Source organism: Homarus americanus, unplaced genomic scaffold (genome assembly GCF_018991925.1).
Source record: "Homarus americanus isolate GMGI-L3 unplaced genomic scaffold, GMGI_Hamer_2.0 scaffold25483, whole genome shotgun sequence".
In the NCBI taxonomy this organism is placed as follows: domain Eukaryota; kingdom Metazoa; phylum Arthropoda; class Malacostraca; order Decapoda; family Nephropidae; genus Homarus; species Homarus americanus.
This window is the reverse complement of record NW_024726235.1, coordinates 2,141,118-2,168,338: the sequence shown is the minus strand read 5'-3', so window position 1 is coordinate 2,168,338 and position 27,221 is coordinate 2,141,118. Positions and strand designations below refer to the sequence as shown.

General features: G+C 39.0%; 1 protein-coding gene across 1 annotated transcript in view; it reads right to left on the bottom strand.

Moving 5' to 3' along the window:
• LOC121865421 overlaps nucleotides 1-27,221 on the bottom strand; it is an 83,827-nt gene that overhangs the window by 37,704 nt on the left and 18,902 nt on the right. Inside the window, exons 2-6 of the mRNA XM_042364803.1 lie at nucleotides 25,611-26,153; nucleotides 18,470-18,648; nucleotides 14,589-14,667; nucleotides 6,202-6,384; nucleotides 1,550-1,739 (exon numbers count right to left, since the gene is read on the bottom strand). Of these exons, the coding sequence (XP_042220737.1) occupies nucleotides 1,550-1,739; nucleotides 6,202-6,384; nucleotides 14,589-14,667; nucleotides 18,470-18,648; nucleotides 25,611-25,698 (719 nt within the window). The 5' untranslated portion in view covers nucleotides 25,699-26,153. The remainder of the gene's footprint in view (nucleotides 1-1,549; nucleotides 1,740-6,201; nucleotides 6,385-14,588; nucleotides 14,668-18,469; nucleotides 18,649-25,610; nucleotides 26,154-27,221) is intronic.

The following is a 27,221-nucleotide window of genomic DNA, read 5'->3' as shown; positions in this document are numbered from 1 at the left end:
ATTTTTTGGGGAGTCATTTACCGTAAATACGCCTCCGAAAAATCTGCCGAGTCACTGCGTGTTGTCTGTTTACAATCAACCCTCTTGGTCTGATTCGTACTCTCAGGTCTACAAAATATGTAAAATTGTACCTTGACACTTCGACAAAGCTGCTTTCATTGGTACCAGATAACAAAATAAGTACTTTGTGTTTAATGTGGTAGGGGGTCCGCCTCCAGGCTAGGAAGTTTGGTAAGGTTAGGTAGGTTTCTTTGGTTGGTTAGGTCAGGTTCTATTACGTCCATCATTAATCCTTTGCGACACCCACCACTATTAGACAGAAAGCACCGGAGCTGAACCTAACATAAAGGCAAGTGGCAAAGACTCACACTGGACGCTCATTGGTTAATGGCCAAGGCTACGCTCACTGGCCAGTTCAACCAGTTGGCCACTGGTGTCAGGAAAGCAAGGATCATACAGTCCGAGTCCTACTGTACTATTTATAATCCTTGTGAGGGACGCTCCGACCTGTTCGCCATTATTATGCTACTAATATTAGTGGATTTCTACCCCCTCCCTTCCTGGAAAACCGTCACAGTGCTAGAAGTTTAGTTGGGTAATAACGAGTAGCGAGTTTTTCACCCACACCAATATCTAGACTGGTCTAGAATAAGGTCACAGGATTCTGGAACCATAGAAAAAAGATTTTCGCGATTATGGTGGACTCGTCACCGTCTTATGTAACACCTTAAAATTATGGTGTAAGGAGTGAGTGACGTGCACAATATTGTTGGGCATTGCAGCAGTAGGTCAGAGAGGCGATGTCAAGTGTCTTGTTGGTGCTGTTATTAGTGTTTCTTGTTCTTGTTATTATAGTTATCTTACAGCGATTTCTGTTTTTCGTGTTTGTGTTGCTGTTGTCCTTATTATTATTATTATTATTATTATTATTATTATTATTATTATTATTATTATTATTATTATTATTATTATTATTATTATTATTATTATTATTATTATTATTATTATGATTATTATTATTATTATAGCGGTTGACTGATGAACATATGATGACTGTTATTGTGTTGGATTGTGTGCGGTTGTCGTGGTGTTGTGTTGCATTTAATGGTTGTGGTGGTGGTGGTGGTGTGTGATGCGTGTGGTTTGAGTGTGGTTGTGATGTGTTGCGTGTGGTGAAGGTAATGAATGAGTGTTGTGGTGATGTGTTGCGTGTGGTGAAGGTAATGAATGAGTGATGTGTTGCGTGTGGTCGTGGTGGTAGTGATGGTTGAGTGTGGTTGTGTGCGGTTGTGTGTGGTAGTTGAGCGCACCCTACCTAAAGACCCCCACATAATGACTGAGGTAAACACAGTCAAATCAAGGGTTGAGGGGAGGGGGACATCAGAGGTTGTGTTGCAAGTGACTCAGTAGTGGGTCAGAGAGAGATAGAGATAAACAAACACAGATAGAGAGAACAAGCGAATTCGAAGAGGAGGAGGAAGGTTATAGTACACATAGGAGGAAATAGAGGTTTGGAGGGTGAGGTCGACTTCCAACAATACCACCTTACCCCTCAAAGTTGGTTTGGAGGCAGAGGTCGACCCACTCATGGTCCAGAGAGTCAGCTCTGGAGGTTTTCTGGTCCTCGGGGCACATAAAGTTACCAAGGCATCTCTCGTGGTAGTTGGCCCCTTGGTCGAGCAGGAACTTGACCATGGCCGGGTCCTCGTTCACGATGGAGATATGCAGCACGTTTTCACCTGTAGAGAGAGAGAGGGAGGTCATGAGAGTGTGGTAGGGAGGGGAGAGGGTCATAAGAGTGCTAGGGAGAGGTGAGATGAATAAGGGAGGGAAGGAGTATGTACTTGTATGAGTTAACTGGGTAGGGATCAAAGAGGGGGAAGTTTTGACGGTGGGAAGGGAGGAAGACAGAAGTGTTTTGGTGAAAGAGAGAGAGAGAGAGAGAATTTGAAAAAGAAATCACAATATCAGCACGCTATCCCCCCCTCCTCCTCCTCCTCCTCCTCGATCTGTTGACATGTCAGCACCTCTCTCGCCCCCCTCCCCCCCCCCACACCAAAGAATTATGCTAAATTGAAGTTCATAACCAAACTTTCGTCTAATCAAAACTTGTAGATCAGGTTTTGTATGGCCATTTCACGGACAAATTTATATGAATTTAGATGAATATAATAAGTTGGTGTAATTAGAAAATACTCCCGGACTTTTTAACTTACTCAACAATAATCTAAACACTAAATAGGAATTCGTGTAGGATTATCTTTATTTTATTTCCACACTTTCTACAGTTCAACGTACGTCAAAAACACACACAAAAATAAATAAATAAATAAAAAGGGAAAATGGATAGACTGTGGTGGGGTGCAGTTGTCCTCCAGTACCCGTAAAACGAAACTCAGTGAGATTTGACATTTATGAGGAAACTTGATATACTTTAAAGTGATCCTGTTAGAACGCAACTCCTAGCTAGCCTCTCACAGGGGGTTGGGTGTGTGAGTGAGAGTGGATTGGGGAGTTGGGGGGAGGTAGTGAGGGCGATTTTGGGAAAGGGGGAGAGGGAGTGAGAGTGACCTGGGAGAGGGAGAGAGCTAGTTATTGAGGTAAAAGACCGAAGATAAACTGTCAGAATGTAAAGAGATTGTTATTGTTCGATCGATATTATTTAAAACGATTTGAAGGACAATGAAAATGGCTCCCCAACGCCTACAGTTCGATATACACAAGGTGGGAGTGTGTGATGGTCACTGTACTCAACCACCTTCACTTCCTCAACTGTAACGTCAGGTATAGCTATTCACCCTTCGCTTACCTGTGTCCACTCGGCTGTTGCACTCCCATTTTAGATGATTCCTGGGTGCATATCATTATCAATATTATCATTATCTTACACATGTACACGCATTAAAATTCACGTTATGTTAATGAAATCTTTCCAACGTTACAATAAAGAGAAGGAACTCACAACTACTCGACGGTCACAAGCAGTTGATTCAGCGTAGCTCCTTAAATTAGTTGACTCACACAACCCAATAATAACAAGGAAATTATCAGCATGCATCAACGACCGAACCACAACACTCCACCCAGCACCCTCCCCTTCAACACCCCACCCCACCCCACCCCACCCCCCTCACCCCACCCCACCTCACCCACCCCACCCTCACCCACCACCCACCCCCACCTTCCCTCACCCCCACCTCCCTCACCTACCTCCCACCACCCACCCCACCTTCCCTCACCCACCCCACCCCTCCCACCCCCCCCCACCCTCCCCTAACCCATCCCACCTTCCCTCACCCACCCCACCCATCTCCAGCTCATCTCTTTCTCCACGAGACCCAACTAATTAACAAACTTCTTGAGTGTAGACAAAGTCATCAGTCAAGACAGTGAGGACAAATAAACACGGCTAGTGGCTACACACGCACACACTCACACTTACACACACACACACACACACACACACACACACACACACGCACGCACACACACACACACACCACTTTCTTTGTCTCGGTTGGTAATATAAGAGAAAAGTTTTGAAGAGAAAGTTCAGAGTGAAAGTTAGTAGTGGGGGGAGGCTGGATTGTGAGGGGTTCTCAGGGTGGGGGAGCTCTGTGGGTAGTAAGACCTATTGTGTAAAGTTAATTTGACATACTAGGGCTAGAGTGAGAAGGTTGACTCCAAAGGAAATTGGTTTAGGTGTGAAAAATTGGTTTTGATGTGGAAAATTGGGTCAGGTGTGAAAAATTGGTTCAGGTGTGAAAAATTGGGTCTGGTATTATTAGTTGGCTCAGCTATTAATTAATAAACATTAACTTTTAAGGATTTGATATAACTTTAAATTTATCTTTAGGGATCAAATGACGCTTAAAACCTGTTAAAGGGCCACAATTTTTTTACGAATTATTTAAAACACATTTCGATACCTTTCCATAAGCCATTAATGGATTCAGATACCCTTCATTTCTAATAAGAATTTCAGTTTCTCTTAAGGCCTGTTAAAATATTGTAGTTATCCCCTAATAATGGGTAAGATGTCCATTTTCTTTCGTTTTCTGTTAAGGAATTCAATTACCGTAAAGCAGTTTTCTCCATCAGTTAGTCTCGCCCAAGTGTTTGTTTATGTCGCAACTTTATAACGAGGCTGCTGTTCTCGGGCTTCGCAAACACACCCAAAATATTGTTCCTTTTATTTTTGGTATATTCTTCCATCATATAGAGAAGTCCTACGTATAAATATTTCCCCAAATTCTTTATTTCTTTTAGGTTTGTTTCATTTACTTGAGGTTAGTTATATTTTAAATTTAACTAACCACTACTAAGTATCAAAACTAATCCATTTTTGACCTACAACATAATCTAGCTTAACTTAAACTAACATAACCAAGCTTAAATTTACATAACCTGGTCTAACTTAAAATAACATGGCCTAAAATATTACTTAAACTTTCCTAAATTTAACAAACCTAAATTAAACTAACTATAAATTAACTTAACTTTGGGTGAGTCTGATATCGTAATGTTAACTTAGCAATCTACTTCGTGCTGACAAAATCCAGTGTCTCAGTTCAGGTCTCTCCATGGTGTCATGTGTTCATCGTGCGTGAGTTAAGAATACTACCGCAGTATTTGTATTTATTTATTTATTGTTTTGCTGGCATTAGCCCACCCGGGCACAGGTAATTTTTAATGACCCACACCATGGCCTGGGGGGGCGAAAATATAATAATAATAATAATAATAGTAATAATAATAAAATTAATGAGAATAAATAATTATAGTAAAAGAAAAATATTAATACTAATACAAATTAAGTATAATAATAATAATAATAATAATAATAATAATAATAATAATAATAATAATAATAATATAATAATAATAATAAGAAGAAGAAGAAGAAGAATAAGAATAAGAATAAGAGTATCAAGTGTGAGAAACAATATATGTATGTTGTGTTGTCAAAGTAAGAGAAACAATTGAAACCCTGAAATTGTGTGTAAATGAGGCAGAAAGTCAGATCAGCAACCTGGGACTTGGTCACAATTTTCGTGATGCCATATGGAATTAGACAACACATTATGCTTCCACTATCTTCTCAGGCGGTAGTACCTCCCTGTTTGATAGCTGCCTACTACCTACTGGGACTTTCATGTTGTGTTTGGGTAGTGGCTATGAGTCGCCCGTAAAAAGCTGGCTGGAATGAAACGATGATAACATGATATCTGCAGACAAACACTTACATTTAAGAACACACACACACACACACTACGTACATCAAACACGTGCCTACATATATAGACATTTAATCTCGAGCTCAAACACACATGCATGTTCATACCCACACACACACGCAGGGGAAGCATTAACATGTAGACCACACATTAGAGGATTTAAGTAAGCCTGCTTTGGGTCTACACTGACTTAGTAATGTATCACAGAGATATGACTATGTGGATGAGCTGGTAGCACTTAAACTTATGCAGGTGTGTACAGGTGTGTGTGTGTGTGTGTGTGTGTGTGTGTGTGTGTGTGTGTGTGTGTGTGTGTGAAGTACTACAGGTGTTTGGAATTATTGTAGGTGTGTGTAAATACTTGCAGGTGTATTTAAGTGTTTAGAAGGACTTTACAGTTATCCAGATATGAAAATATGTCCATTAATGTGTGAAAATATCTACAAGTGTGTACAGATGTATAAAAAGGTATGTACTTGTATATATAAGTGTGTAGAAGTATGTATAAATGTGCACAGGTATGTAGAAACGTTTTGCAGGTAGAGTTTTATACGCACACAGTTATGTAGAATTGCGCATATATATGTATCTATGTGCAGAGTTATGTAGGAATGCACACAGGGATGTAAAAACGCACACATATATATGTAGAAATTCATACCTATACAAATGAGTCCAAAATATTGTTTAATGTGAAAAGGTCAGGCCATTAGTCAACTGAGGTACACGGATGGAAAAAATGTGACCAATGTTTTATGAAAAGAAAAATCCCCGAGTTTGGATGGTTCAGACGTGGACGCGTTTATTACGGTGTTCGCTTTTCTGAACATTTCTGCACCTGTGTTTTTCTCCATGTCTTTAGTTCGTAGCTGGAGGGAGTATATGTGTGTGTGTGTATTTGGTGTTTTTTATCTCTCTCTCTCTCTCTCTCTCTCTCTCTCTCTCTCTCTCTCTCTCAACTCACCGTAGTACTCGTCACACAGGTAGATGTCGTTGATTAGGTTGGGGAAGTGCCGTATGAGGCGTTTGGCCAAGTCGTTGTGGACGGAGGTGGCGTTGAGTACACACAGGTGGAGTACTGACTCTCCTACAGCCCCGACGTGTTTTAGGTCCCAGCACGCGTAGCGGTAGCTGGTGAGATCCGTGGCTGTTATGGAGGAAAGTGGAAGAGGGTTAGTGGAGGTGGTGGAGAGAAAGGGTAAAGACTTTTAAGAATTAAGCTTCAGTCACACAGCTGAACATTCACGTAGAGCGGATCACATATAACAGTGATACACCTCCGTACATTAACCCCATCAGACTAAGGGATTGATGAAATAGTCAGGCTTTAGACAGAAAAAATCACCAATTGTCAACATCATACTAAAGCGATCAGGAGAATGAAAACTATAGCGTATTAACGTTACTGTAAACTGTAGACTTTTAATTAGATATGAGATTTTTTTTTTTTTTGCTCTTCCAAGTTCACATAGAAGCCTTTCAAGTGATCTGATCATGGAAGTCAGGGAAAATAAAACTCTGATTGGTGTGGAAACTCTGTAATTATTAAAGTGTCGTTATCTAGTGAGTCTTGTCTCTGTGATGGAAGAGGCGGAAGAAGGTTAATGAATGGAGAAAATCGAGGAGTTCCAGGTAGGAGAGAAGGAAGAAGAGGAAGGGAGTGAATAAAAGAATTATAGTATTTAATGAGAAAGGGAGAGAGGGGGGAGGGCTTGAAAAATACACAGGTATCAAACTACAGGTAAGATCCAGGTTCTTCTCTCATTTTCTGGTGAAGTGACGGTGTAGGTGCATTCCCCTTCCCTCCCCTTCCCTCCCCTCATCTCCACCCCCGCCATAATAGGTAGTGAAGAAATGTAGGTGTATTGCAATCAGCCAACCTCACTGCATCTCGCTGATGTATCACCTAATGCAACACTAGAAAGAGCTGCTCAATCTCAGGAGAAAATTACTGTGTGCTGGAAAACCTTTGTTAGCTGTGAGTTAGGCGAAGCGTCCATCACGGAATTGTTGGAGTGTGTGTGTGTGGGATGTGTGTGTGTGTGTGTGTGTGTGTGTGTGTGTGTGTGTGTGTGTGTGTGTGTGTGTGTGTGTGTGCGCGCGCCCTCATCTTACCAACACTACCCTGATACATTTAAGAGATAAAGTTATTATTGTCTGCAGGAACGATATAGCTGTCTCATCTGTCCGTTTGTCTTATATATCCACTATAAGAACGATTTAGCCTCCGTCCGTCCGTCCTAAAAGATACAATCCTCAACCTCTACTTGGACTGTACACGGCAACCACCTATTTGTATGTATCTCAGTACTCCTATTGTAAACCTTCCTTTCCTCTTCTCTCATCTCTCTCCCTCTCTCACTAAGTTCCCCCTCCTTTCACTAATCCCCCCTCATCTACAACCACCGCCCCTCTCCTTCCTCACCCCATCCTACAAACCACCCACCCCACCCCAACCCCTCCCTTCTTCCCTCTCCACCTCCCCTTCCTCACCCAACCCACTCACCCACCCATCCCACCGTCCTCTTCCACATGAGCAAGGAGTGAGTGAGTTACCATGGTGGTCATGAATATTCCAACACAGTGTGGGGTGATCACAACAATCAGTTAGTCAGTGTGGCAGCACAATGAAGAGCTCCTCAAGGTGGATTTGCATTTTTTATTAGTTTCTCGTTACACTTTTTGTGATGAAAATTGTGGATTATAATTTTTTTCTTCTTTTTTTGACATTTTATAGTTTTTTATATTTTTTGTGAAGTTAATTATTTTTTTTATTGACTAATTTGGTAATTTTTCTGTTTTTATTTTATTGGGGAGAATTTTAGCGTTAGTATTTTTTTTTTTATCTTGTGAAGGATTTACATTTACCATAATGAAATTTGTTTTTCTTTCTGTATTTTTTGATAACTTTTTTCTTTGTCGTTTTTATAATCTTTAAAATGTGTTCTCTCTCTCTATCGTACAATTTTTGACTACCTGCTAATTAAACACACACACACACACACACACACATACACACTTACGTCAGATCTGCTCTCGTGAGAATATCGTCAATGATATTTTTTTGACCCCGTTGGCCAGACTTAATTGATTTAACTAATACATCAATACCCCCTGAAAATCAATGTCTAAACCCCTTGAGTACAATGACTTAACAACCCCTTGAGTACGATGACTTAACCCTTGGGATACCATGACCTATTCCCTTGAGTATGATGAATTAACTCCTGGGATACCATGATCTATTCCTTTGAGTACGATGACTCAGGAGAAGTAAGTCATGGTACTCAAGTGGTCAAAACGAGAGAGAGAGAGAGAGAGAGAGAGAGAGAGAGAGAGAGTTTTTTAGTTTAACAAATTTATTGGCAGAGCTTGTAGTACAGTTTGCCTATTCTGAGTAATTCAGTCAGGTCTTGACACTGAGGGTGGTATCACTTCTCACTGTCACGCAGGACAGAGGTTCACACACAAGGAAATACATCATATTCATTAACAACTATAAATGTATAGAGGTCAGATTCATATGGATAATGTCACTGTTCACTGCCATGCAGGACAGAGGTTCGTACACAAAGAGTTGCATCATATTCATTGACAGTACATATACATATATGTAAACACACACACACACATATACATACATATACGTATATACATACACATATACATGTACACGTACATATACATGCACACACGCACACATACATACATATACGTCGGTCAGATTCATGTGGGTAATGTCACTTTCCACTGCCATACAGGACAGAGGTTCGTACACAAAGAAGGAAATACATCACATTCACCAGCAGCATATATAGGTCAGTGGATCACATACATTGGAGTCATATTCTAATTGAAGACTAATCAGTGTGGGCTAGCAAATTTGAGAGAGAGCCGCTAGCCCACAGACGGTAAATATTAGACAGGGATGACAAGGGGACAGAAGAGCTTATACTCTCAATGGTATATATTGGCTCTATCTAGTGTAAAAAATGACCGTCGTGCGTCTACGTGCTTCAAAGATCTCCTCTCATTTAAATACGTAGACAAATACACAAAAACTATAACAAGAAACAAAAACATCGGAACGTTTGGTAGATAAAAAAATAAAGTATTTGAAGATTGTTTTTGTGTTGGTATTTATGGTAAAGAGTGAGTTGATAAAGTGTGTGCTGGATCGTCCGTATGTTAGTCCGTCGTGTGTGTGTGTGTGTGTGTGTGTGTGTGTGTGTGTGTGTGTGTGTGTGTGTGTGTGTGTGTGTGTGTGTGTGTGTGTGTTTCTACCTCGCTTGTTGACCGCCAGCTGAGGTATATACTGTACACAAGGCCAACACGACCCGAGGCTTGGTAAAGATAAATTCATAGCAGTAACATAATGAGAAATCAATTACCACTGTGATGATCTGATTCAGTAATTAGATTAATCCTTTTATGGCTGCCTTTGTTGACGTCATAGGTCTATGGCTGAAACCTTTTTTTTGTATTCTTTCTCTCTGACTTTCATCAAATATCTCCCTTCTATCATTGTTTTCTTCCTTCACCTTCCTTATCGTTCATCCCTACTTAAAGTTCTTTTATTTTCCAGCACAGAGATAGACTGAGACAGATAGACACAGACACCTAGCTAAGCCTCCTCCATCCTCCTCTATCCTCCTCCATCCTCCTATATCCTCCTCCATCCTCCTCCTCCTCCTCCTCCTCCTCCTCCTCCCTCCTCCTCTCCTCCTCCTCCTCCGCCACTCCACCTCCTCCTCCACTTCCACTTCAACTCTTCTCTGGCAGCCAACTTCAGCCTTCCGCTAATGTTGTTACGGTGCAGAATCTGTAAAATCGGACAAAATTTATCACCAGAGTGGAAATCCTGTTTTCCCTTCTCAGTTTCCCCTAAAGTTAGATATCGCAATGAACACGGGAAGTTATTTACGTTGATACGGTGAGTTTATGGATGAAACCACCATCTTATGTCTTAAAGTTTAATGGCAGGGGCCGAGTTAATTAGTGTATTTTACACGTTATGTATTGGGTGATTCTTATCTGCGTTAGCCAGCTCTATGCCTGTTTTCCCTGCATTGACTGATAATGTTGTTTTTTTATTTATTTGTTGATTAATGCTGCCAGTGACTAACTTTTTTAAAAAAATTATTTATATTCTGTTGATTTTCAAACCCGAAGCAAAATCTTGGATCCGACTGGTTCCTGACGTCAGATAGTCACTGCTGATTGGCTGCGCGATCCTCATAATTCTATAGAAGTGAGTAGTGATTGGCTATAGGTTTTCTCAAAGACGTCATAAGCCTTTATTTACTGGGTGTTTTTCCTCACTGGCATCACACCTTCATGGCTGACTGCCTAAGCCTTCTCAATGACGTAAGATGTGACTTACGTCAGATATGATCACTGTTGATTGCCTGTACATATTCAGGTGATATCCGATAAGACCGATGATTGGCTGGGGCTGACCGTTGTAGTTAAATATTATCACTGATTGAACATGCTATCTCTGTGGCCTCCTATACAACAAGCTGATTGGTGTTTTCCTTCCATGCGTCATCATAATACGGGTCGCTGATTGGTTGATCCTTCCCCAACGTCATAACCAGCAGTCGTTAGGGTATAATAGTATCCACATAAGCGGCATTAAAATAGTCTACGTTTGATATATCCAGAGAAGAAACGGACGGGTTATGATAAATGTCAGTGGAATTAATGTAATGGACAGAAATGCTCAAGGTTACTAAAATAATTACGAGAGAGGGAGAGAGAGGTGGGGGGGGGATGTTTCAGGAAAATATCAAACTAAACTTAGAATGAGATACACAGACAGGTAGATAGATGGAATGACAGGTAGACGGACATGTAGATAGATAGCTTATAACAGGTGAGGGGAGGTGAGGGAGTAATGGAAGAGGAGGAATGGGAAAGCAGATGTAGGATAAAGAGGAGGAGTGAGGAGAGGGGAAACAGGAGGAAATATTATGAGGAATAAGAGGGGAAACAGGATAAAAAGAAGAGGAGGAGGAGGAGGAGTGAGGGGAAGAGAACAGAAGGAAGAAATGGGGAGAAGCAATTATGGAAGAAGGAAAAGGGCATAAAAGGAGGAGGAGAAAAAGGAGAAAGGAGAGGCGGATGTGAACCTTTTATTACATGTCACACACCAAGGGGAAAAGGGGGAGGGAAGGTTGGTGGTGGTGTAGGAGTATAGGTAGATACCTGTGCTTCGGTTATGTAATTACCTGTACGCCCTGAAGCCTTTCATGCGATCCTGTTGCGTGAGTGTGTGGGGGAGAAGGGGGGTAGAATGTGTGTGTGTGTGTGTGTGTGTGTGTGTGTGTGTGTGTGTGTGTGTGTGTGTGTGTGTGCGTGTGTGTGTGTGTGTGTGACCTTTGAAGGATGGAATGTCAGAGTCAAGGACGAGTTGGAGTCTTGAAGGATGAGGGAGAGAAGGGAGGTGGGAGGAAAGGTAGGTGGGAGGTAGGGATGGAGAATAAGAGAGGGAGGATAGGTAGAAAGGAGAGTGTGGGAGGGAGACAATGAGGGACGGAATGAAGGAGGGCGGATGGGTGACAGTGAGTGAGTTGGTGGTGTGCAGGATGTGAGTATGGATGGATGTGTAAGGGTGTTGTGGTTATAGGTTGGATGGTGTAGAGGGCCTCGTGGATGATAAGCGTAGATGGCGGATGTTAAAGGCGTGAATAATAAGCGTTAAAGGCGTGGTTAATACGCTTTGAAGGCGTAGACAGTATGCCTTTAGAGAGAGTATAAACTAATCAGTATATTACATTAAAAATATAATAAATTATGAAGCGGTAAGGGAAAAAAGGTAAATATATATTTATATGAACTAAAATAATGATACCAGGTAATTTTTTTATTTTATTTATTTATTTATTTTTTCATCCAAAGCAAAGTAATTTATGGGAGAATGTGAAATAAAACATGCAGTATTATTATTATTATTATTATTATTTTTCTTTTTTTTACTTGATACAGAATAGAAGATTTAGATTTCTTTCATCTCTTTTTTTTTTTTGAGAAAAAATATAAAAAGGTGAAATAACACTAACACTAACCTAACCTAACCCATTTTGAAAGCTGTGAATAATGTACTGAAGAATGGAGAAAAAAAAAGAATAACGCAGAGGAAATAACAGAGTCGGTAGGAGAGAGGGGATGATGGATGGATGAGTAATTAAAGGGAAATGAGAAAAAGAAATGATAATAGCCATGGGTAGAAGGAGACGAAGGAGAGGGGAATAGTGAGGGGAAATCAAAGAGAAAGCGTTAAACGAGTGTCAGTGGTGGTTAGGGATAAATGATGGAGATGGAGGAAAGAGAAAGGGTGGAGGAAAGTGAGAGAGAAAGAAGAAAACTGGAAGAAAGTTAAGAGGAAGAAGAAAGGAAAAAATAAATAATTCTCCATTTTATGTTCACACACACACACACACACACACACACACACACACACACACACACACACACACACACACACACACACCCCACCCACACCTTGCACTAAACCTCTTAACAAAAATTCACTCATGTCACTTCCAATATTCCTTCCCACTCCTCCATATATGTCGAAGGTCTCTTAAATCATGGTTCAATATCTCTCAACATTTTATTACAAATTTAGTAATAGTGGTATAGCTCTGTCTGTGGTAAGGTTATATTGTAAGGTCTTATAATATATAGGTCATGTGGTATATAAAAGTGTTGTGCTGTATATATACTGTAGTGGATATTTTGTCTATTGTATAATTAGGATATAGTGGTGTTTTTTGGGTGTTCGTGTATATATTTGTGAGTTGTGACTGTAATTGTATTTTTTTGTGTGTGGATTTGTTTTTGTTATTGTAATATTTTTGTTGGTGTTTTTATTATTTTCATTATTATTATTGTTCATATTATTATTATTATTATTATTATTATTATTATTATTATTATTATTATTATTATTATTATTTTCATCATTATTAACTAGAAATTACAGAAGCAAATTATGGCATAAGCAGATATATAAACGAGATATAACTGAGTCCTAATTATAACTATTCACCTGAGGAATAATTGTACAGCAAGCAAGCAGAAATAACATTAATCGAGCGGTACCTGGAGCCGACTGGGATATCACACGCTAATTGGCTATGTAATGGAGCGAACTGGGATGTTGCATGGTAATTGGCTATGTGATGGAGCGAATATCACACTCTAATTGGCTATGTAATGGAGCGAACTGGGATGTTGCATGGTAATTGGCTATGTGATCACACTCTAATTGGCTATGTGATGGAGCGAATATCACACGCTAATTGACTATGTAATGGAGCGAATATCTCACGCTAATTGACTATGTAATGGAGCGAACTGGGATGTTCCATGGTAATTGGCTATGTGATGGAGCGAATATCACACTCTAATTGGCTATGTAATGGAGCGAACTGGGATATTGCATGGTAATTGGCTATGTGATGGAGCGAACTGGGATATTGCATGGTAATTGGCTATATAATGTAATTTAATGGAGCGAAGTGGGATACGACATGCAAATTGACTGCCTAATGCAACCGGTAGTGAATTTTACATATTAATCGGCTTATCTACTGAAGCGAAGCCAGCAGGGACGTCACCACTATGACTGAGGTCTGTCCGCTAGCAGTTAATTGAGTATGTGACATATTCATCAGGGTAGTCGCTGCTGGAACACGGTGTGGGAAGGTAGTATAGATTAATCGTCTGTCATTCTGTGGAGAACGTGTAGAGGTGACTGGGTATAATGTCAAACTGATTCTTGACGTGGAAAGATCTGAAGCAATTTGTCATGTCAGTTCACGTTAGCGAGGATTGTAATGTACTTGATGAGAGAGAGAGAGAGAAAGAGAGAGAGAGAGAGACCATCACATTACCCTAACAGACTGATAACGTCACCCCCCCATGTCACTCTCTCAACCCCATAACACATCACCAACGTCTTCCCCCCCCCCGTACATCCTCTCATAAGGCATGTAAACTTTGTGATAAACCTTTAAACTATACACTTGAACACTATATTATTGAATGTGACACTGTGAAAGACTTCAGGCCACCTGACTTATTGTATCATGAACTTTGTCTTGCATGGCAGTGAACAGTAACATCACCCACACGACTCTGACCTATATATACTGCTTATGAATATGATGTATTCCTTTGCATATGAACCTCTGTCCTGTGTGGCAGTGAGAAGTGATACCACCCTCAGTGTCAAGATCTGACTGAATTACTCAGAATAGGCAAACTGTACTCCAAGCTTTGTCAATAAATTTGTTAAACTAAAAAAAAAAAAACTCTTATAAGACACATAGGGCAACTCACTCCGGTCTGGTTCCATTCTGCCGGGGAGGTACTTGCCGGCCACGGAGTCCTCATCTGGCAGATGCTTGGGCGGGTTGATCTGTAAAGAGAGACGAGATCGAATGTGTTAGGGTTCCATTGGTTTTGGGGTTCCATTCCAATGTATTTTTTTTACCTGTTAAGTATATTTGTCAATTTATAACACACACACACACACACGCACACACACACACACACACACACACACACACACACACACGCACACACACACACACACACACACACACACACACACACACACACACACACGCACACACACACACACACACACACACACACACACACACACACACACACACACACGCACACACACACACACACACACACACACACACACACACACACACACACACACACACACACGCACACACACACACACGTGACGTCAAACCCACTGTTGATAACCTCTTGATCTTTCAGGTCTAATTAACGTATTTAACAAACTATTCAGATAACGTTAGACAATATTATAATTCTCTGTGGTTCTGTACATACATAATTTAGAGGAATGACACACACACAGACCACATGGGTGATGGCAATATCCCCCTTGTTCCCTGCTGGTCGTTAAGGGGGGGAATAATATATTATTCATGTAGTAACAACGATAATTGTATAAATGATGATGATGATAACAATGACTATTACTACTACTACTACTACTACTACTACTACTACTACTACTACTACTAATAATAATAATAATAATAATAATAATAATATACTGATGATGATGATGATGATGATGATGATGATGATGATGATGATAAGAATTGTAATGATGTAATTACTAAATCACAATAACCACACATACTTGTATCCTGATCCTCCTTCATCAAGTGTTCATTAAATCAAGAAGTTTCCTCAAAACAATAAACCAAGGGTGGCGTCCCACAAGGGGGTGGATCAGTACCAACGGTGGATGTAAACAAACCCTCCCTGCCCCCTCCTCCCTTTCTCCCTCCCTCCCTCTCTCCATCCGCCTCTAACCTCCCTCTCTCCCTCTACCCTGTTTCCCACTGCGTCTAAACCCTCTCCCTTCTTCCCCCTGTCTTACCTCTCCTCCCTCCCCTCCCCTCCCCCTCTCCTTCCCTCCCCGTCTCACCCCCCTCCCACCCACACACTCCACCATACCGAAAAAAAACTAACACCCCCAGTACAATTTTTCCTCCATATGCTATTCACAGTCCGCCCACCGCTCTGTTGTTCTTATTCCTCTTGTTGTGTTACGTTTTCAGTCGGCTTTAATTTACACAGGATTTGACCCCTTCTGTTTTACATCCCCTGCGCAACTCCGTGTGTGTGTGTGTGTGTGTCGCAGTCTTTTATTGTCTTCCTGTGTGTTCCTGTGTTTTATCTCCAAAGTCTCCCAGTAGGTGTACAGTAAGACTCCTCCAAATTCTCTATTGAATTATCTCCATATCTCCTAGCTGCTGTAAGTCTCTCCATGGTTCTCTAGTTTTAATCATTATCCACTTTAGTTTATTACATCCATCTCATAAACACTTTTTTTTTTTTACTTTCTATTTTTTTATTCATTAGTATGGCTTTCTGTTCGATTACCTCCCCTCCCTCCCTGCCCCCAGACGATGTTGTTAGTAGTGATGATGATGATGATGATGCTGATGATGATGATGATGATGATGATGATGATGATGATGATGATGATGAAAAAGGAAAAGAAAATAAGAGACCTAGGGTAGTATTTTATTTATTTATTTTATCCTAGAATGGCTCAGTGTTCGATTACCTCCCTCGACGTTGTTGTTAATGGTGGTGATAATGATGATGGTGGTGGTGTCATCATACTGGGGAAAGAATATAAGAGACCTAAGAGTGGTGGGGGGGGGGCAATAGCGAGGAAAGTGTATCGCTTAGGAAGAGTAGATTGTCTTACGAAAATGAGCCTTATATATATCTAGTTTACGAAGGTGATTCACGTTTGATTGGTTGATTATATGGGGTGAAAGATTGGATACGGGTTCACCAAGTTCAAGAAATTAAAAGGTTTCTACCGAGAATATTATCATCCACTGTGCTAAACAAAACCCCCCAAACAAGTATAGTAATTTATTCCCGTTCACTCAGTTCATTCAGTTGGTTCTATAGACTTCAATGAGATGGTTATAGTCTTCCTGCTTGTGCATTTTTATGTATTTTTATTATTTTTATTTTATTTTATTTTTTTATTATTATTATTATTTTTTTTTGGAGGGGAGGAATTTTAAGGTAGCCAGAATTTCGACTCGTGGAATTAAAACTGAAAAATGGTGGTGAAGACAGAACAAGGTCTCAAGTTTAAATCCTCCATCAACCGTAACAAAGTGGCCTCCTTCATCAACCGTAACAAAGTGGCCTCCATCAACCGTAACAAAGTGGCCTCCTCCATCAACCGTAACAAAGTGGCCTCCTCCATCAACTGTAACAAAGTGGCCTCTCCATCAAATTAAAAATGGCTTCTTCAGCCGAAAACAAGGAGGATTTTTGTCAACAGAATCTCGACATCTCGCATTCCCGTAAAAGTTAATTTAGTCACTTTTTACCTCGTGTACCTGGCCTTGAGGAGACCGGTGGTATAATTAGAACAGTGAATCCTGGGGGATAAAATATAATTAATTAGGATTTCATTTTTTATTTTATTTTATTTTTGTTTAGGTTTTGCAAATACGAGTAAATAGTTTTGTCTCTCTCATTTCCTCCTCATCCTTCTCCTATTTACCCTTTGTCTTATTTGTCTCCTCCTCTCTCCTTTACTTTATCACTCACACGTGTTCTTTCTCAGTTCCACTTCCACAATTTAATCTTCTTCTTCCTTCTCCCTTCTCCTTCTTTCTCCTCTTCTTCCTTCTCCCTCTTTCTTCTTTCTCCTCTTCTTCTTGATTGCGCGTCAGACTTAAATGTGAGGGGTAAAAATGTATTGGCAGAAGATTAAATTCCTTACAATCTCCATCGTGTGTGTGTATGTGTGTGTGTGTATGTGTGTGTGTGCGTGTGTGTGTGTGTGTGATGAAGAACAAGATATAATAACCGTATAGGTATAACAAGGAACAACGATTTATTTTACAGGTACACAGAGTCTTTATGATCACCAACACTATACAGGTATACTCGAGGAGGCTTCAGAATATAAGAGTATTATTATTTATCATGTCTGTTGTTGTGGTGTTGGTGGGTCAGCTGCGGTAAGAGACGAAAAAATATTGAACATTATGGTGTAGATAATATCCCAAGGGAGGTAAAAGTTAGAGTTTAGGGAAGCCACAAGAGGTAAGATTCGGTGGAGGCCAAATATAGAGTTTAGGGAGGCCACCAGTGCCTGATTAACCATGAGGCACTTGAGGCGCTGGCTTCAGGCCCCTGACTCTAAAGGCCCCCAAATCCAAACATTCTCGAAGATGAAGCATATAAAACCATGAATTCGTTCAACGATGTCCTAGCAACGTCTCAATTTTCTGTCTCTTATGAACATTGAATGTGTTATTTTGCAGAAGCTTAATATTGATGAAATCATTGATTAATTTTGGTATATTTTGTTCTTGCTATATATATATACCTTGAGGGTAGGGGGCCCCAAGTTGATCTGTGCCTTAGGCCCCTATTAAGCTTAATCCGGCCCTGGAGGCCACAATAGTTGAGATTAGGAGGAGGCCAAACATAGAGTTCTGGGAGGCCACAAGAGGTGAGATAGGAACCGTATATTGTGAATTTATGCAATGAAAGGCGAAATACAAGGAAACTTGGCCCATTATGCTGAAAGGAAAATAATGTTGTGGAAGAAATTATGCACTGTGGAGTAGCTACACACACACACACACACACACACACACACACACACACATTACCTCTTTACTTGGTGGTCTTTCCTTGTTCCGTCTCAGTACCAGACGATGAATGGGGAGACACTTGCCGTCGCCACCGTTATAGACGTACTTGGGGATCTTAGAGCGTATCGTCTCGTCCAGTTCGCTGTACTCCTTACTCTTGTTGGCCTTCTTCATCAGTTCTACCAGCTCCCCGCCGCCTGTGTGAAGGAGAGAGGTAAACAAAATATGAAACAAGTATATATTGTTGTTGTTGTTGGTGCTGCTGGTGGTGGTTTTGTTGTTGTTGCTGGTGGTGTTGTTGTGGTGTTGTTTTTGTTGTTATTCGTGGTGTTGCTGATATTGTTATTATTGATGGTGATTGATTATATTAAGGATAGACAGACAGACAGACAGATAGACAGACAGACAAAAAGACAGACAGACAGACAGACAGACAGACAGACAGATAGATAGATAGATAGACAGACAGACAGCCAAATAGATAGATAGATAGAAAGATAGATAGATAGATAGATAGATAGATAGATAGATAGATAGATAGAGAAAAATAAATGAATGTTTATTGATAGGTACAGGTAGATAGAGAGTGAACCTGACAGTGTGGGCTGGCAACAGGGAGGGGGCCCAGTCTGCCAGTGACAGTTTTATCCACACTGATGTAATTAATTTATGAGAGAGTCTGTACATGCGTCTCTCTCTCTCTATACAGGTACATCTGGTTTTATTTAAACATGTTAAACCAGATATATACAGTTGCAGAGACTAACATTTTTTTATACACACACACACACACACACACACACACACACACACACACACACACACACACACACACACACACACACATTATACATGGACGTGCAGACAGACAAAATACAGTCGGAACTCTGACCTTATACCGAAAAAAATATTGTAAATAGGATTTGATAATTAAACAAGAGACAATCTCCACACCTGAATGTAATCGACCAATTGGACAAAAAAAAATAACATTAAAAGTTGAAATATTAAATATGTACCTTCAAAACAAAAACACAAACAGGAACTAAAAACAAATAAAGAAAATAAAAAGAGATTCGGAGACCTAACCCGACTGCCAGAAGAGAAGAGGAAAATATACTCAGTAATGAAGCGTACGATTAGAAATGATTCATAAATATTGAGTCTACGTATATTTGATTGGTCGAAGAAGAAGAAGAAATTGCCAGTGTGTATTATTATGACCCGGGAACAACATAGTTTACTTCAGGAGGCCATTGGGAGAGAGTCAGGAGGCTGGGAAATAACTTAATACTCAATGACAGGGTATATGGTATCTGGCCTTGAGGGAACCACCAGTTTATAATGTTTATGTCGCATCATGATCTCTCTGGGTAGTTGGTGATGACAGTTTTATTATGTACAGCTTATGTGGGGAAGGAGAGGAGGATGTGTGTGTGTGTTTATAGTCAGGCAATATAATATATACCTGTATTTCTTGTATTTCCAAGGTTTAGAAATTCAATAGGAGTTTCTTTTGCGGTTATACAGATATCAAGGCAATATTCTGTGTCCCTGGATACATCTCACGTAAACTTTCCTTCTAGATCTTCCAAAGTTATTGTCATTGGTGGAACAAAAACTCACTCTCTGACATTACAGTAGAGGGAAACAAAGCTTTAATCGTCTTTCCATAATAATTAAAATCGGGAAGATAATTTATAATTCTCGGGGTATATAGAAATAGTTTCATTAAGTTAGATTAAAAAAGATGGAAATAGGTTTTAGTTGATTATTTCTTGTGTGAGACGACTTTGATTACAATTATTATTTTTTGTGTAATTTCATAACGAATTAGAGTTTTACATCCTTTAATAGTGTTAGTTATATAAAATATTTTCTTAACGTGGGAGGTTTTACAGAATTTGTATATTATGGTCGTTTTTATTATCAGTCAGGGATAACAACTATATACGAATTATTATACCACACACACACACTCACACACATATATATATATATATATATATATATATATATATAATGTACAGTTACTCAAAAAAACTATCTATACAATTTTTTTTTAAATATGACACAGCAGACGAAGGATTTTGACAACCCTACCGAGACAACAGGAGTTGTAGTGTTCATTCTGAAATTCATCGATCACCCCAAGTAGTGATAGTTTTCTCGGTGACTCTACAGTACATACTCTGATTCCTTGCTGATAATTTATACAACTAAATGATATTGATTTGTAGAATATTGACAGGAACTATCCGAATGACTTTATGTTATATGAGCCATACCTCTTTTATATATATATACGTATAAAAACAATATTAAACGAGATTATTGATGGGGGCGAAAAAAGCCTTTCATGTTATTGGTAATCTGATGATCGGGTACCTGGTATTATATGTGTCCAGGTAATAGATGTTATTAGCTAAAACACATATGATCTTTTTCCTTATTTTTGTCATTAACTTTATTGGTAAGATTTTTAAGACGTAGACGCTCATTTTTTAAACACACACACACACACACATGCGTTTTCTTTAACCTCTGAATATAAAGACGTATACCCTCGAGAACGAAGACATTATCGTACTAAGGGGTTAAATCGTCTTACTCAAAGGGTTAACTCATAGTACTCAAGAGTCTAAAGAGTACTAAGAGGTATTTGTAATCTTTAAGAGTATTCCATTACGTAATTTCATCTCACACTGGACCTTTACCTATCACCTCAAGGCTGGACGGATGCGCTTAGTTACATTGTTTTTTTTGGATCATCCCACCAGGATAATTTTTTTCTCCTATATTATCATTTTCCTCTCTTAATGAGTAGGTATTTATGTAATATCTATATCGATAATTGGAACTATAATGGCGCGCTATCACCCATTTTTCTTTTAGCTTCATCATATTTCTAATTAAAAAAATGATGAAATTTAATTAGGTAAGTGTGTTTACTGGAGTTATTAATTGTCAACGAAAGCCGATAGTTTGTGTATATTGAAAGAGGGAGAACACAGGGTGATGCAGAAGCCGCATTAACGAGAAACAAAGAAAATTATTTATTATTCTCCACCCTGTCTATATGTTCAGCGCCACAGCTCAGGTAGGCGAGGCTTCTGTGCCATTGGTAATTCCGGGTGAGTTTCTATTTTATTCCTCGCATTGGTTCGTTGTTAAATTGTTGGTTCAGTGTGTGTGTGTGTGTGTGTGTGTGTGTGTGTGTGTGTGTGTGTGTGTGTGTGTGTGTTGGTTCCAGCATTGACCCTGTTATCAACTTTTAGATCTATTTTACCTTGACACATTAAATTTACGTAATATTCGAATCATTTTAAAAAAAATTACAAAACCCTGAAAGCGTAAAAAAAGACTTAGAAATCTCGCATTAAAAAATAAGTCTTACTGTAGTTTTTTTTTTATAATTACGCTTTAGAGTTGATGGATTCTGAAAAAAAAGAATTACGTTCTTTTAATATTTTATCTTAACTGGGGATGGTATAGTTAAGGTATAGTCTCTGTGTGGTTTGATGGTCATTGTGGTGTAGTTTATTATTATTATTATTATTATTATTATTATTATTATTGTTGTTGTTGTTGTTGTTGCTGTTGTTGTTGTTGTTGTTGTTGTTGTTGTTGTCTTCCTCTTCTTCCTCGCTGAACTTTGACTTAAAAAATATTCCGATTTGTTGTAGTCTCTCTCACCTCATTATATATTCCTCGTGTGAACTTGACAACTTAAGAGATTTTTCGTTATTTCTTGGTTAAGTTCAGAGGTGTTGGGGAGATTATGAGTTTTATTCTTCGTAAAAAAAATCGCAAAAGTTGGTAAAAATTATAGGTATAAAAGTAATGTCTTTTATTTTGTCATTTTCAGTCATAAGTCATGTAAATATTTGTTGATTTTGTCATTTTCAGTCATAAGTCATGTTAATATTCGTTTATTTTGTCTTTTTCAGTCATAAGCTATGTTAATACTCGTTGATTTTGTCATTTTCAGTCATAAGCCATTAGCCATATTAATACCTTTATGTCTCTGCTGTTAATGAAGTTGTGTTGAATTTAATTATTTTATATATAAAGCTCTGTTAAATATGTATACCCCTGTATATGTAATTATGTATAGTATTATAATTATAGAGAGTTATATGAAATTGTATTATATAATATATTCTTCATCGTCTCAGTAAAAATTATATATATATTTTTTGGGGCTTTAGTGTCATGGATGTTACTTGTGTGTTTTTATTAGTTTTTAATATTTCTAGAGTTTCCTGATTTTTTTTATAGTTTTTTCTATTTTTTTTTTTTTTATCTATGAAAGAAGTTAATGAACATCCAAGGTTGTGTTGTTTTAATGGGTGTTTGGGTATTGTTTGTGTCTGTTTTTCTTGTTTTTTTGTGTTTGTTGGTCTGTTTTTTTATTTTTATTTTTTTATTTTTTTTTATTTTGTGTTTTGTTTGTTTTTGTTCTTCATCTTTATGATTGTTGGTTGTTGTTGTTATTTTCTCAAGATGACATTCTTGTTATTGTGAATTTTGTTCCGATTTTTTAGTGGAATTTTGTCATCGTACTCAAGGGATTTTAAGTACTATCAGGTTATCTACGAGGGTTATAACCAATCAAGTCATCGTGCTCAAGGGATTTTAGTACTCTCAGGTTACCTACGAGGGTTATAACTAATCAAGTCATCGTGCTCAAGGGATTTTAGTACTATCAGGTTATCTATGAGGGTTATAACCAATCAAGTCATCGTGCTCAAGGGATTTTAGTACTCTCAGGTTACCTACGAGGGTTATAACTAATCAAGTCATCGTACTCATGGGATTTTAGTACTCTCAGGTTATCTACGAGGGTTATAACTGTAATCAAGTCATCGTACTCAAGGGTTTTAAGTACTCTCGGGTTATCTACGAGGGTTATAACTGTAATCAAGTCATCGTACTCAAGGGATTTTAAGTACTATCAGGTTATCTACGAGGGTTATAACTGTAATCAAGTCATCGTGCTCAAGGGATTTTAGTACTCTCAGGTTATCTATTAGGGTTATAACCAATCAAGTCATCGTGCTCAAGGGATTTTAGTACTATCAGGTTATCTATTAGGGTTATAACCAATCAAGTCATCGTGCTCAAGGGATTTTAGTACTCTCAGGTTACCTACGAGGGTTATAACTAATCAAGTCATCGTGCTCAAGGGATTTTAGTACTATCAGGTTATCTATGAGGGTTATAACCAATCAAGTCATCGTGCTCAAGGGATTTTAGTACTCTCAGGTTACCTACGAGGGTTATAACTAATCAAGTCATCGTACTCATGGGATTTTAGTACTCTCAGGTTATCTACGAGGGTTATAACTGTAATCAAGTCATCGTACTCAAGGGTTTTAAGTACTCTCGGGTTATCTACGAGGGTTATAACTGTAATCAAGTCATCGTACTCAAGGGATTTTAAGTACTATCAGGTTATCTACGAGGGTTATAACTGTAATCAAGTCATCGTACTCAAGGGTTTAAAGTACTCTCGGGTTATCTACGAGGACTAAAACAGGCGCTGAACATTTTAATATTTCATAGTTAGTGTTGAGACGACTCCAATACGCATATTTCGTCATATGACTTTGAAGTTAATTAATTCGCCATTTTTAATTTGTGTGCATTCGGATTTTTTATTGCGTTTTGAGTCCAGTAAGTTTGTTCAAGGATTTTTTTATCCCCACCTTCCAGTTTCCAGTAAGTGTGTTCCAGGTTTTGTTTTCTTTTTCCACCACCTTCCAGTTTCCAGTCTAAATGTGTTACAGTTTTCCCCGCTTTCCAGTTTCCGGTCTAAATGTGTTCCAGGTGTTTTTTCCTGTCTTCTAGTTTCCAGTCTAAGTCTCTGCGTCGTGCTTGTATGAGTGCATTTACTTAAGTCGACCACGCGGTATATCCTCGAACGCCTTCAAAATGAACTGATCAGGGGAGTCATAGATGTAAGAATTTCAGAAGCTTAATACATAATAATATAAATAGTCCGACACAATTTTCGAAGCAATGAAGCAATGTATTCTGCATATGTATAAATTATGTATATTAACTTTCATTTATATTTCATATTTTATATTCAGTTGAAATTTAGTGCTAAGCCAAGTTCTTATGACTTTTATTACGCCGTTTCAGTACCAGTGTTAAAAAACTTCTCACAGAAATGATTAAAAGAATTTCAACATTTAAAAGAAAAAAAAAGAGAGGAAAAGTTGCAGGAGAAAATAAATATAATTAGTCTGAATTAGTATAAGTCGGAGCGCAATTAGAGGCACTGTCCTCAGCATACCTGGGCTTTTGTGTGTGTGTGTGTGTGTGTGTGTGTGTGTGTGTGTGTTTTGAGTGACTGTATGCGTATGTATGTGTCTATATGCATGTGTATATGTATGTATGGTATGTATGTATGTATATATATGGTATGTATGTATGTATGTATGTATGTATGTATGTATGTATGTATGTGTATTTAGAGTCCCCTTCCCGCTCCCTCTGCCCTGTGTAAACAAGGTGGAGGATGATTACTGAACTCATTAACGGGTATACATAATTGATGGGATTGATTGGTGGTGCTGTTAGATGATGGCCTTACCCTATATAAGTGAATAATTGACCCACATTACGGTGTTCATACTGAGCGAGTGTCTGATTAGTAAATTGAGTGGTCTGGGAGTAGGGGATTGGTTACTGATTGAGTTACTTATTGGGTCTTGGTGTTATTTTTGTTTTTATTGGTTTATGGAATATTTGTGTTTTATTTTTTATTATTTTTTAGAAGTACAAAGGAAGGATCATGTGAAGATTACCCCCCTCCCCCCCCCCTGTTTATTTAGCCTAATAATTAATTATCCTTAAGTTACCTAGAAGTTAAGATAGGTTAGGTTAATTTAGGTTAGGTTTTGTGGTGGTTAAGTTAGATTAGGTTAGTTTAGGTTGATTTAAGTTAGGTTAGGTTAGGATAGATTAGGCTACTTTTGTGCTAAGATGGTAAGATTAGGGTAGGCTAAGTTAGGTTAGGCTACTCTTGTTTTAAGATGGTAAGGTTAGGTTAGGTTTGTGTTAATGTAGTAAAGTTAGGTTAAGTTGGTTTAGTGTTTGGCTGGTTAATCTTCATGTGATCTCAAAACAAAAGTGTGGTTGTACTCACCATTGAGGTCGACCAGACTGTAGATCTCAACCACAGAATTGGCCTGAGCCTTCACTCCTGACGTCACACTGCTTTCGGTATTACCCATCGTTCCCCGAGAGCCAGGAGGTCAGATATAGGGTCGTCAAAGAGGTCACAAGGGCACGTGGAGTTCACCCGTTGATCGAGGTCATGCGAAGGTCACCAGGGTTAGTAGTTGTAGTAGATCGGCCATTGAAGACACAATCATAGGTTAAGATCAACCCAGATTACACGCCACAGAAGGTCATCCAGAGGTCAGGTGCATGGGGATCAAATGACAAGGCGAGTAGATAGAGGTCTACGTAGGTCACCAGCACCAAATGAGAGACAGAGAGATAGTGGGTATACCAGCAGGCAGGAGAGCCGAGAGTGGGAGGAGTATTGAACTAAGAGATTAACAACAGTACTTAACATAATCTGGTGTACTCGGCTCGGCCCCCGGCTCTGACTGACGCTTTTAGTTGTTCACATAAAACCTGCCTGTGTGTGTGTGTGTTTGTCAAACTTTTTTTCTTTATTACACTGGAATATTAAGAAAGATTAGTGATACGCAGTACAAAAAGATTAACTCACAATGAATTTTACCCAATAAATATTTCATCATAGTGTATTTTTGGTGAATATCGAGGTATTCGAGGGGAATTTACAAATACGAGTATTATCAACATGCAGTAATATTCTAGCATGTGTGTGTGTGTGTGTGAGTGTGTGTGTGTGTGTGGAAAAATTGTTTCTCGAGAGGCAGTGAACTGTGTACCCTGAGAGGTCGTGAAGCATTATACCATGTGAGGCAGGGGGAGGCAGACACTGCTTATATTGAGAGTAAACCGAGATGAGAGAGAGAGAGAGAACATGGCGGCGGATTAAATAGAAAGTTAATTTGTTTTAAGTATTTTGTTGTCGAGGTCATAGAAGTGTGTGTGTGTGTGTGATACCACAGAGCGGTAGGAGGTCGAGCGGGTTGAGAGGCACAGGGAAGACTAGCTTGAGGTACCTCCCGTCACGAGGCCAACACCTCCTCGCCCTCACCCTGGGTCGATAACAGTTAAAAGTCTCCGGAACCTTAACCACCTCACCCCCCAGCCTTTATCATCGCGCTCAAGGGCGAGGTCGAACGTGGATATTCTAAACCACAACTTAAGGGTGGGGTGAGACGATTATATTCTTATTTAGCGCTCAAGGGTGAGAGGAGAAGAGTATATCCTCATCCAGCGCTCAAGGGCGAGGAGCCACAAAGTCACAGTCATAGATCAAAGTGGAATTAGAAAAAACACCGATTTGCTATTCATGGGAGAATCTCTCTCTCTCTCTCTCTCTCTCTCTCTCTCTCTCTCTCTCTCTCTCTCTCTCTCTCTCTCTCTCTCTCTCTCTCTCTCTCTCATTCTTTATTATTATTATTATTATTATTATTAAATATTGTAATAATAATAATAATAATAATAATAATAATAATAATAATAATAATAATAATAATAATAATGATAATAGGAGTAAAAGTAGTAATAACAGTTTTAAAAGTAGTTCTTGAATAATATCAATATTTTTCAGCATTAATCATTGTCACTGTTTACCATCTTTATTCCCATTACC